Source organism: Astatotilapia calliptera, chromosome 11 (genome assembly GCF_900246225.1).
Source record: "Astatotilapia calliptera chromosome 11, fAstCal1.2, whole genome shotgun sequence".
NCBI classification, from domain to species: Eukaryota; Metazoa; Chordata; class Actinopteri; order Cichliformes; family Cichlidae; genus Astatotilapia; species Astatotilapia calliptera.
The window spans coordinates 8,482,235-8,494,317 of record NC_039312.1 but is presented as its reverse complement, the minus strand read 5'-3'; the positions used below and the strand labels follow the sequence as shown (position 1 = coordinate 8,494,317).

Genomic DNA, 12,083 nt, shown 5'->3' with positions numbered 1-12,083 from the left:
TGTCCCTCTGGGTAACATCCCCGACCTACACAAAGCCAACCGGCACAGCAAAATTAATCTAGACAGTCTTGATTGAAAAATGCAAATTTGATCTTCTTTAAATCACCACTTGTTTCCGTGCTTGCTCCCCAGAGAAGGATGGCAGTCTCAGTGTGTTTTTATTGGCAAAGAAATTACCACTGGTGGTGCTGAAATCTCTTTCTAGCTCAACATTTCTCCTTTAAAACAGAGGAGCATTTTGGGTTGCATCTCACACCTGCTGCTGCACATGAAAGCCATCCAGTGCTAAAAATAAGTTTAAGTGGAGTCAAAAAAACCCTAACTTCATACTAGAGGACTAAGAGGATATGAAAGGATTTTATGTGCAGGGATGTGTAATGATTTGTAGGGTAATACGCAGCAAACATATCTCCATGAAGGTTGTACACCCACCAGCCTGTGTACATTTAAATGCATTATTTAAAACTAAATCTTGGATGGGGTGCTGCCATGGCTTACCTGGATCAGCACGTGACAGGTTAGGTTCAAATCTGCCCCCCCCCCCACACACACACACACCTACTGTCCTGTTCCATAAAAACTGAAAGCACCAAAGATAAAATTTGGAATGCACTTCTCACATGTCGCAGTTTTTATAAAACACCACAAAGCAAAGTCGAACCTCATGCTGCTTCTATAATCTGACTGATAAAGCAGTCCTTTCATGTTAACGCCACTGGTTAACGCCAATAAAAGTACCTGCTGTCAGATATCAAAGTCTGCCGGTTTTATAGATCACCCCTTAAATCTTTTTATACTATAATCCTCCCAATATATAAAAGGCAATACAACACATTAACTACCCAAAAGGGCAATCGAAACCTCTCTTATTATGATTAAGACGTTAATTGACCTTTAATATGTGCACATGTGAGGACAAGAAGATTGGAGTAGATAAAAAGAAATAAATAAAAGAGGTCACAATGTACTGCATAAACGTGAGGCCTCAGAAGCACCTGAAGACACACACACACAGACTATGACATTTAAAAAGAAATATTTACTGTATTTCAACACAAGCATCAGTAAGATCTTGAACGAGACGAAGTGAGATGTTGAAAGATTTGTTTCCCAAAAAGACCTAAAAATCTAGCCAATTTTAGCCCCTCTGAAGTCTGTATACATAAAAAAATCTACTTAAAGAAATTAAAACAAGTTTAATGGATACAAATCTGATGGTTCATGTAATCTTTGAGTCCCACTGAAAGCTAAGTTTAGCTGTTAAAACTGCACATGGTATCACTACCTTTTTTTTTCTCAACACTGAAGACTTGTCTGTGACACCTGACTTTTTTCCTGCCCACTACAGTTTTATTTAATCCATGACTAAAAGCAAGTTCAAAGTCTCCTAACGTTCTCCTGCAGTTAAACTGAGCTAACCGAACACTTTCAGTGCCAACTGTCTCTGAATAATAATTACTTCAACTGTTTTAAAACGGACTGTTATCCTGAGAAATCTGAGGCAAGAAATAAGACTTGCCTAATCTCTCCTTTATCGACCATATATTACTGATAATCTGACAGCCTCCACATTTATTTGGGGCAATACAGTATCATTGTTTTTCAGAGGAGTGGAAAACTCCAAACATGTCTCTCTGTTTCTGTTAATGAACGCATCAAAGTGTTTGGGCACCAAATTTTACAGAAGTAAGGAAAACTGTGTAGATTTCAGGCTAACTCTGCTAAGATGGGTAACAACTGGTGCACCACTAAAACACTTCAGTTGGAGCATGTGCTCTTGGATTCCAACATAAATAGACTTTTGACAGTTTGGCTCAAAGGGCATAACAAACTGTTTCAAAATATCAAAAGAACACATCTTTACTCAGTGTTCTTCTCTCCCCATTATCTCTCCAACACATGTTGTCATTACAGCAGCTCTCTGAGCTCACTAGTGCATAGCCAATTCAGTAAAGTCTTTAATCACCACAGAAAATCAAACAACCTTGTCTTGCAGGAATACCGCCATTAGGTAGACAAAGAGTGCATGTGTGCCCATGTAGGTTTGATGGTATTATAGTTCGATCTCTATTAGTTTAAAGCATTTTTATACAAGCATTTTAGAGGATAATGCAGTGATAAGCAGACTAAAATCCCTTTGCTATAAGATACTGTCAAAGCTTTTGTAAGCTACTGACAATAATTCACACAAAAGGTTTAATATGTAACTTCTGTATAATGGATTATTTTAAATTCGATCTGTAAATCTAGGATTTGAGACTCATTAGTAAAGTTCTTATGGACAGGTTATCTACCTGTGTCCCAGACATGCAGCAGTGTATTATAACTCATTATCCATGTTTGCCTCTATTCTGAATCGCTAGGTGTTTAGTCAAGTCTGAAAAACAGAGCAACAAAAAATGAGGGGTGGTATATGATACCCCTACCATATAATATAATATAATATAATATATATATATATATATATATATATATATATATATAAAGATAACAAAAATGGAAAGTGATGAAAGAGCACAAAGAAAATGACGCAATGCTCTTAAGCTAACTGAATATGACTCCTTCAAAGCCAACAGTATACAGTCTACTGTATGAGTTCAACACCAGAGAGCGAAGAGAGCAAAGACTCCCTGCACTCCCCCGACTCTCTCTTTAGCTCCGTACACTCTTCTCTCGTTCTCTTTGCTGTGAGTGAGGTGATGAATGTGTATGTCTATCTCAGTTTCTATTAATAGTTTGGTGCAGGGCTGGAGGTGTCAAGGCTGGGGAGGGATGAGATCTTTCACCCTCTCCCTTACGCTCTCATAAACATACAGAATAAAAGCATGCTACCACAGAGTCCAGATGTAGCCGAAGTGGGGTGTAGGTGGGGGTCTGTTGAACGAAGCAGAGAAGAGGGGGGTAGAGGTGCAGGACAAAAGCCTGCAGCAGAGCTTCAAACAGGGTACTGAGTGATTTACTACCCATATGACAGAAGCACAGCAGAGCTACACAAACACAGTGACGCACGAGTAATAAGACACATAGACTGTCAAACAATGACGCAACAGTTTTAGCCCTGTGAGCAGTGCGGTCTGACGTGTAAGAGACGAACAGTAGGTTTGATGGAGAATACTACTACCAGCTACACACTGAAACTTCCTACCTCTTGAGTTGGTAGCCAAGTCGGCCACTTTCTGAAATGCATCTAGGAAGGCGGCCACGGCAACCACTGTCGCCCTAGAAGAAATGAGAAAGACAAAGGTTGATTTAAAATAAAATGACAAAAAAATGTACTAAAAAAAATGAACTGCAGCATACAAGTGATGGTAGTCAAAGACACAAACAAATCTGATCATTTTAAGATAAAAAGAGCCACCCAACAGGGAGACGTTAGTGCAGTCCAGCATAACCGATAACTCTCTGCTACGTTCACCATTAAAACAGTGGACATCACGTGTGCTGCCTCCTACATGCTCTACCCAGGCAGCTCTCTCGCCTAAACCGCGATCACTTCCTTTAGCGGACCCTTTCCTGCTGTGTGCTACATATGAGAAAGGACAACTGTGGAAAAATACCCCGAAATTCATGTGTGAAAATGGCATAAATGTGCTAGAGTATCCTGAACATATTGTTTAGTGTGTATTTAGGTTAAAACTTGAATGTGCCCTGCTGTGTGAGGAATGTCTATGCAATTACTTAAGAGACCACTGGAATCTGTCTGGCTCAGCAGAGCGGCTCTCGAGTTTGCCACACTTACAGGTCAATGAAAGGATCAATGGGATCTACCCTGTTCGGCTGTGAAATGGAAGAGCGAGTGTGCAACTTAAACCGGCGTTCCTGTCATCTTGCATCGCTTAGCAAAGTGCAAGTGCAGTATAAACTACCTTTTAATCGTGGCAGATTACAGAAAGGGCAAAATCCAGTGCATCATAAAAATGAATGGAAGTCTTGTGTTGTACTTTCTGTTTTACTCACTACAGAAACTGTCTTCCTAGTACACCAACTTGATTGCCGACCTGGCTGTCCGGCAGACCAGCTGTTGTGCGTGCTCGCAGCAGGCGGCTTAACTGTCGAACCCACTGACAAGTTAACGTACTTCAGATCTCCCATTGATTAAGATCACAGGTATAAATAGATGAAAGGCTCTCGGTGTGGGCACGTGCATGTATGTGATATCAGATCTACCAAACAGAGACTAGGCAACCGCAATCAGTCATGCGTGCCAGACAAAGAAAGACAATTGATGAGAAATTTTCCACAGCACTCCCAGCCACAATAGATTGTTTGTTCTAACACAGGGGATGTTAATTTGTCAAATACTTGTTAACTTCCATGGGTAAAGACAAAACCTTCATAACACAACCTGGGAGTTTCCCACTAGGAACTACGTTTCACAACTGGAAAAAACAACAACACATAACTGATTACAGGACAGAACTGCAAAGTATTAATATTCCAAGAAAAATGTACTACAGAAATAGCAATAACACATCAGGGTTGTAGCCACCATCGTATAGTCAGGTTCCATCCATGTTTTTTCTGTTCATAAAGGCTTCTTCTTCTTTTGGATAGTCCCTCTAAGGGTCTTCTGCCACCATCTCATCCTATTCCTAGCATCCTTCTTTGTCATATGAACCCTCTGCAAGTCACTACATCCATGAACCGTCTCCATGGTCTTCCTCCTCTGTTCACCATCCCTCCTTTGTACATGTCCAAATCATCTCAAACTTGCCTTCTTTAACTTTTTCTCCAGCAATAATAGGCGATACATTCAAATAAGGTTTTAGTGTCACTAATTAGACATCTGCACAAATATGAACTGTTGTCACAATGCCCCCCTACTTTTATTCTTTATCAATTTTTCCCATTAAACATTTTTACTTTACTTAACTTTGCTCCAGGCATTCTTTGGATATTACATTTCTGCATGGATGATGGTGACTGAAAGCATAATGCCTCAGGCTATGAATGGGCTGTCGCCAGCATGGAGGCATGAAAATAGATGTTTATCCAAAGACATATACAAGGCAAGGCTGAAAGGTTTTTGCACAACACACCTAAACCTCAATCAATCTGTCAGCAGTTGTGTTGCAGTGTGGGTAGTGCTGGATCCTGGATACAACAGGAAGAAACAATGAAGGAATAAGCTAATTAGAAAATCAACCCTGGTTCTACAGCATTGACTTGACACAGTTTGCTTTATGTCTCACAGTATTATCAGGAGCGCAATAATAAATCGTTTTCTATTAATACATATCTTTTGGGATAGAAGGAAACTGGGTTTCAATCAAGAACAAGTGATGGAAATAAATTCTGCTTCACATACATTCCTAATGCTGACTTACATATAGTGTGCATTTGTATCTCACTGTTTCAATAAAGTTGTTTGGAGATATCTCAGAGGGGCCTTATGCAAGGCTGACAGAAAGGAAAAGCAGACCAGATGATAAACAGCCCTGATGCAAAGATTAGTCAGAGCAGGGCTGTTAGGTGCTAACATCCTTCAAAGGACAAAACTTTTTCTTTATCACTGCAAAAAAACTAATGCAATATTGCCTAACAAGTGTTGTGTTGTTTCAGAGCTGACCAAGAGATCCTGGGGTGTGTCCTGCGAATGGAAAAAGAAACATACGCGCAGGCAGACATAGATTCCTTTCTATTTCAAGCCCAGTGCGGGCACCAGAACAACCTCTAACTGATATCTGCCCCCACTAATTTATAACATGCACACATTGGTCTATGGATCATATTTTACGTGCATTTGCAGCAAAGTCAAGTTTAAGTCATTAATTCAAAGCAGACTTGTGCAAACACTGCTTTCAGCAACCCTGGCTCAAGACAACTTAAGTACAATATGTGGTAGTTAACCGTTACTTGTGATGATTATCTGCTTTTATCTGCTACATACTTTTGCAAGAAAATGCTATTAGTCTAGTTTTAACATTAATTCCAGCTCTGTGACCTTTTTGTGTTACAACACAAAGAAAATTGGTAACCCTAACCCAACTGGGAGGAGAACCTAGGGCCGATCCAGGACATGCTGGAGAGATTATGTCTTTTGGATACCTTGGGAATGCCTAGAAGAGCTGGATGAGGTGGCTGAGGAGAGAGAGGTCTGACTATCACTACTCAGAGTGCTGGTCCTGTGACACAGTCCCACATAAGGACTAGAAACGGATAAAATGGATGGATATAAAAAAAAAAAAAAAGTCTCAACATGCCAAAAATAAGACAGAAAAAAAAAAAGAATCGGCTCTCGACAGCAGTACAATAGTGACCTCACTTCTACCAATGGTCTTAAAATCTGCACACACCCCTGTTCTTGATTTAGCATAAATGACTTTAACATAACTATTCCAGAAGGCTTTGGTCAAGCCAATTCAAACTCCCTATACAGATTGACAGCAAAGTGCACTTTCTGACAATGATACATTCAGCACCACTGCCCTCACAGCCCTATTCTTAGTGCAGCAGAAACTGGAAAGAAACTGGAGCAAGTTTGAGTAGGAAGAGGGTCTGTTCAACTCAAATTGATAGCTCTTTATCAATAAATGAATCTATATACATATCCTACTGCTTATTTGAGCCAAGTAAGTTTTTCTAAAGATAGAAAAATAGTTCAAATCCAACACGAGCTGTCTTTTTAAGGTTTATGTTGGTCTCTTTCAACAGAAAATGAACTTAAAAGCAGACTGGTGGGGGACCGTATCAAAGTCCAGCTTGGACACAGCTGTGTCAACCTCGGTACACCAAACAGACCAAACACTGACAAGTTAAAGGAGGACTGTCATTAGAAATCAGTTAGCCTATATTCCACCCTGCCTTCCTTCTTCAAAGCTCTGTTCTATACGCAAACACATGTGTATATATTTGTGTGTGTGTGTGTGTGTGTGTGTGTGTGTGTGTGTGTGTGTGTGTGTGTGTGTGTGTGTGTGTGTGTGTGTGTGTGTGTGTGTGAAACTCTTTAGAACCACAAAGAGCAGAGGGAAAAAAATGACAGAACTACCCGAACACTGTAATTGGTTGATTTCCTAGTTACTTCGTAGGGGAGAGGGGGGCAGAGGGGCTAAATTACAGAGTAGTCTGCCTTAGGGCATCATTACACACACAGACATATGCCGCTAACACCGCTGGCTAGTCACTTATCCAGGCCAAGGAGGGAAGGTGGGTGTGTTTGTGTCGTACTCTGCATATGCGTTTGTGTGTATGTGCGCCCCTCTATGTAGTCCACTCCCCAAACAGATTACAGAGGACTGTGGGTTGGGGGTTGTGATGTAGTCAAAGGGGCTATTTTTGCATTTGTAATGGCTTGAGAGAGGCTTTAAAGGCAAAAGAATTAGTCTTATTTGTAGGTCACCATGAGCAATCCTGCACTTATTAGTGATCCAGCAGCAAGGGCATCATTAAAGGCACCCATATGCAACAACCACTGCAGACTGTAGCGGGTGTAGGCCAAGATTAATCAGGAACATTAAGTCTAAAATGATCCTGTGAAGGATGAAATGTTTTCTGAGAGCATCAACTGGCTCATCCTCACAGAGCTGTCCAACTGACACAATGACTATACATTACATGCCACGAAGAAGGCAAACAATCATCCAGCTACCACTAGTGTACTGAGACTAAATAAAAAGATCCTAGTGTAAACTCACTAGTGTAAACCCCACCCCAAGTCAAAATCAGCAGGTTTGTACTTTTACCAATGTTCGGAGACCCAGACACACAAACACTGTTCTGCTAAACAACCAGTCATTAGCAAAGAGGTCACAAATACTCCCCTGAGCCTTAGCATGCCAGGGTCACATATTTAACCCCTGAATGATGGAGACGCTTGAATAACATATCACCATTAATCAGCCCTAATAGTGAGAAAATGGACAAAGAGGACATGGAATTCCTCTTGGAAAGAATTGTTAAGTCACTGAGCCTTTATACAGCTGTCCCTGTTAGTCTGTTTGAGGACACGTGGACACTTAAATGGAAAGAAAAATGCCATGCACTGTTAATCAAAGAATAATTGAAACCACAGGACACTTGTGTTTGCAGAACCCAATGGACAATGAGCTTTTATTTCAGCTGTCATAAGTTATTGGACTGGTGACACGTGCCCACTTAAAAACTACTAGGAGAGGTGGCTGGGATTGGCATCCATTGTTAGAGGACGACTTGGAATAATAACGGCAAAAGGTGTGTAACTGTACAACAGAGGAATGTCCTAAAGACGGGAAAATGATGAAGAGGGAAATGTAAAAGACCCCTGTGCAGTATTGCTAATGGATGAGACGTTTGTGTAAATTCCATTGCTCATTCGTGAGGTACCATAGAAGTTACGCAATAGTGATTTGGGAGTCTATCCCATGACACATACATGTTAGAGACTGATATTGCTATAGAGCAATTCTTCAATACCCCATATTTTGCAAGTGAATCATCAGCTGTGTAAGTGATGAAGGCAAAAACCAGGATATATGTATTTATTCACTTAATTGTGCCATTGGCGTGCATGAGATATTATTATTATTAGACTAAATAATGTGTTGTTTTAGTTAATCAGCCCTGTGTTTATTATCCCACCTATCTGAATTTGCTCAAACGTCATCACAAATGCAACGATTAGTGATGTACTTGTTGTTAAAAAAAGATTGTAAACCCCGAATCTTTAGATTTTCGTATATATTATGTTTATTTTATCATCCCCTTGTGAATACGGTGTTATTCTCCGTTTGTTTGTCACATTCAGCACACAGATGAAAATATGCACCTGTTAAACCTCGCAATTTTGAAAAAGAAAAGGCTACAGTCTTATCATTAAACTGCACATGTCACGTTTTCATGTGTTGGTGATTAAGCTTGTGACATGGAAGCTTCAGAGAATGACACAGACAGGTAACAAATTTGAGGAAAAACCCAAACCCTTAGACCACCATAACAAGGGGATCCAGTGGGTCTGCTGTGCTAGTTCCTCTTGTCCATTTAGAGGAAATGGTCACAGCAATACAAAGATGTTCATGTGCAAGTAATCTCCTTTAGCCTGTAAAAATTTATAACCTGTTGTGATTAGTCTCGAGAATGATAATGCCCCCATCTATTAGGTTATGCAATATCTACCTCTATGAGTAAAAGACATAAAAACACACATACACATGCACAAAAACATGCTCTCACCTGAGCTGCGACTGCAGTTTGCCTGCCTTGGTGATAAAGTCCTCCCAAATAGGGTAGCTGCTCTGTGGAAGTAAAAAAAGAAAAAAAGACTCAATCATGACTGACTGACAAGATCTCATGACATGATCAGATTTCACTTTTCCCACAGTTTCATAAGAATTAAACCGATAAAGGTCATACTGATGCCTCACCTCACCTGCAGGGCTAAACAAATCTAAACCAAGGTTTAGGCTTCCCTATGCAACCAAACCCCAAAATAACATGTTTTTCCACCTTATCAACAGCAGACCTGAGGGTTTCTGGAAATAAATTAAAGCTAAAAATGAATCAATCAGTGGTATGCAAATGAAAATCATTGGCTCTCCCAAAAATCTGGCTTTCATTTCACCCATGTTTTGTTCAATATTTCCTGCACAGACACATTTAACTGAAAAACAGGAATGGGCTCAACGACGTCCTGCGCGTGTTAGATTTCAAAATGGGTCAGAGATGTCTTTTAGCTCTAATACTATGGTATAATGAGCCTGGTTCCCAATAGGGGGGCTTTAAATGTTTCCTAATTCAGGTCCCGGGCTGAAAATAGCTGAAGAGTCTTTTATCAAAACCATTAAAGAGACCAAGTGGCCTAATCCATCGTCAAGAGGAGCTAGTAAGGGAGCACAAGATAAAATGATGACTATAGCATGAGCACATGTTTGCCATTAATGTGTTACTACTGTCAGAGGCCTGAGGAATGTTATGTTATGCTGTCAAACTTTACACCCAAACACCATCCCTAGTCTCTACTACTCCTGGTAGTAGAGACTAGGGATGGTCTCTATCATTCTTTGAATAATGCAGTCACCCTTACATCACCTCTGCCCATCTTCTCTCATCGTGTCATCCTGGTCCCCTCTGCAAACCTCCTGTTGACTCTCTCTCTCTAAACATCACCAAGACGAATGAGCTGTCAGTGCGCCCCAGGGTGGCTGTGGCTACAATGTAGCTTACCATCACCAGTGTGTGAATGTGTGCGTGAATGGGTGGATGACTGGATATGTAAAGCGCTTTGGGGTCCTTAGGGACTAGAAAAGCGCTATATAAATACAGGCCATTTACCATTTACCATTCCCCTGCATCTACCCTATCCTGCCATCACTCCTTAACAGATTAGGCTTACATACTGTGAAAGGTTACAGTAGGCAGGCATATCTTCATCAGCTGTGCCATAAAAGACAATGGGAATTTGAATCTTTTTTGTTTAGATTACTACGTGCATTTGCACATTTTTATTGGCACTACCTTGCAAGCAGAGTGGCCTGACAACCAAAAAAAAAAATTCAGTGGAGCAGGGAGTGAGGCGTGAAGAAGGTCTCATAACAAACTTTCTGACTCCATCAGGCAGGCCATGTCAGAGCCTTCAGACCCTGTGGGTAGGTTTCTACACTGACAGCTAGGTCCCCGGGCATTCCATTAGGCAAACACAACAGCTGGGGAATCAGCTAATTGTCTCATCAGCCAAGCTCTTTCAAAAAATAACATCAAAACAAGACGCCCTAGTTTTGTGACTGCCCCAGTTAGCCTTTAATGTTGGTCACTACATCTGCTTCAAACTGGAGCAAATAAGAAGACTGCATTGAAACGTAACAAAACACATACCGCAAAAAAGCAAAACAAAAGAAGCAGGGCAATTTACATTATGGCCACACAAGCTGATAACCATCAAGTGAAAATCATTTTTCTATTCGTATAAATGCATACAAGAGGTTAGGGTTGATTTTAAGCTGAGATCAAAAGCCTGGCTCTAAGTGTAAGTTTAAACTTAGCTAACCAACCACGGCTCTCGTTTACCAGTTACCAGGCTGCTGTTAGGAGAGTCAAGTAGCTAGTTATGTTTTGGATGTGGCTCTTTGGTAAATTAAGTGATAGTGTAAAGTTTAAAAGGCTTACTTTCATGTCTCCGATAACAGTTTGAAAGAGTCCTCCGAGCGCGCTGCATTCCTTCTCGATAACAGCCTCCATTTTTCAGGACCAACTCCAGCGGTCAGTCCCGACTCCGAGAGCCGTTTTCACTTCACCTCCTCCGCTCTCCACGAAAAACACAAACTCTACACAACCCTAAAACTGATTCGTAAAAAAAAATCAAGGAAACCCGCGAGAAATAACGTCGACTGCTCTAGTAACTTTTATCGCGAGGAAACACTGGCCGTTTTATTCTGCTGAGGTGCACCGTAACTACTTCAAATCAAAAGAAGCTGTCGGGACGAAAAGAAATTTAAATCCCCCTCTCCCCTCCACGCCGCCCCGCTCATATCCATAACTGAAGCGCCAAGATACTGTTTGGAAGTCTGCCAATCGAAACGCATAAAATCCACGATGTTCAGCTGATAACGTTATTCCGCAGCTTGACAGGTAGCTTTAATATCGACACCCGAGGTTTGCCCTTACTTCACAACACTGAGAGGGAGAAAAAGCAGTAACGAGCCGTCAAGCCTAGCCGAAAGATACAAAAAGTGCACTTCCGATCGCCTGTTTGTCATCAAAATAAAGCATCAACTTACTGGAGGATCTAAGGTCATAGCTTGTTCGGCGTTGTAATTATATCATTAATAGACACAAATAACCAATCGAACATAATTTAAAATTGAATACTACGACCTGGTGGTAGCTCAAGGTTTTTATTTTTGGTTTTTATTGTGAAGTACCTACGAAGGAGTCTTGTTACTTCCGGTTTAGGCTGCTGCAGATGTGCAGGTGAAGTAACGCACGTTTACAAGTGACGTCTAGCGTATCCTTAAGCAAGTCTGATTTTGTTTGTTTGTTTGTTTAATTTTTAGTTCAAATAGCACAGAAACAACGACTGAACGTGTTATTTCAATGAATCAGAAACGTGTTTCAAAAATGTTTTATTTCCTATAAATGTAGTTTGACTTCGAAAATATTGAGACCGCAGTGAT

At 40.7% G+C, this 12,083-nt stretch overlaps 1 protein-coding gene across 6 annotated transcripts in view; it reads right to left on the bottom strand.

Moving 5' to 3' along the window:
• LOC113032879 (metastasis suppressor protein 1-like) overlaps window positions 1-11,645 on the bottom strand; it is a 55,840-nt gene extending 44,195 nt beyond the window's left edge. For 5 of the 6 annotated variants that reach the window (XM_026186038.1, XM_026186041.1, XM_026186042.1 and 2 more), the window contains exons 1-3: window positions 11,077-11,644; window positions 9,148-9,209; window positions 3,146-3,219 (exon numbers count right to left, since the gene is read on the bottom strand). In XM_026186038.1, the coding sequence (XP_026041823.1) occupies window positions 3,146-3,219; window positions 9,148-9,209; window positions 11,077-11,148 (208 nt within the window). In that variant the 5' untranslated portion in view covers window positions 11,149-11,644. Of the gene's footprint in view, window positions 1-3,145; window positions 3,220-9,147; window positions 9,210-11,076 lie in introns of all 6 variants that reach the window. The other variant, XM_026186044.1, reaches the window with a different exon arrangement.
• Window positions 11,646-12,083: the final 438 nt, after the last annotated feature.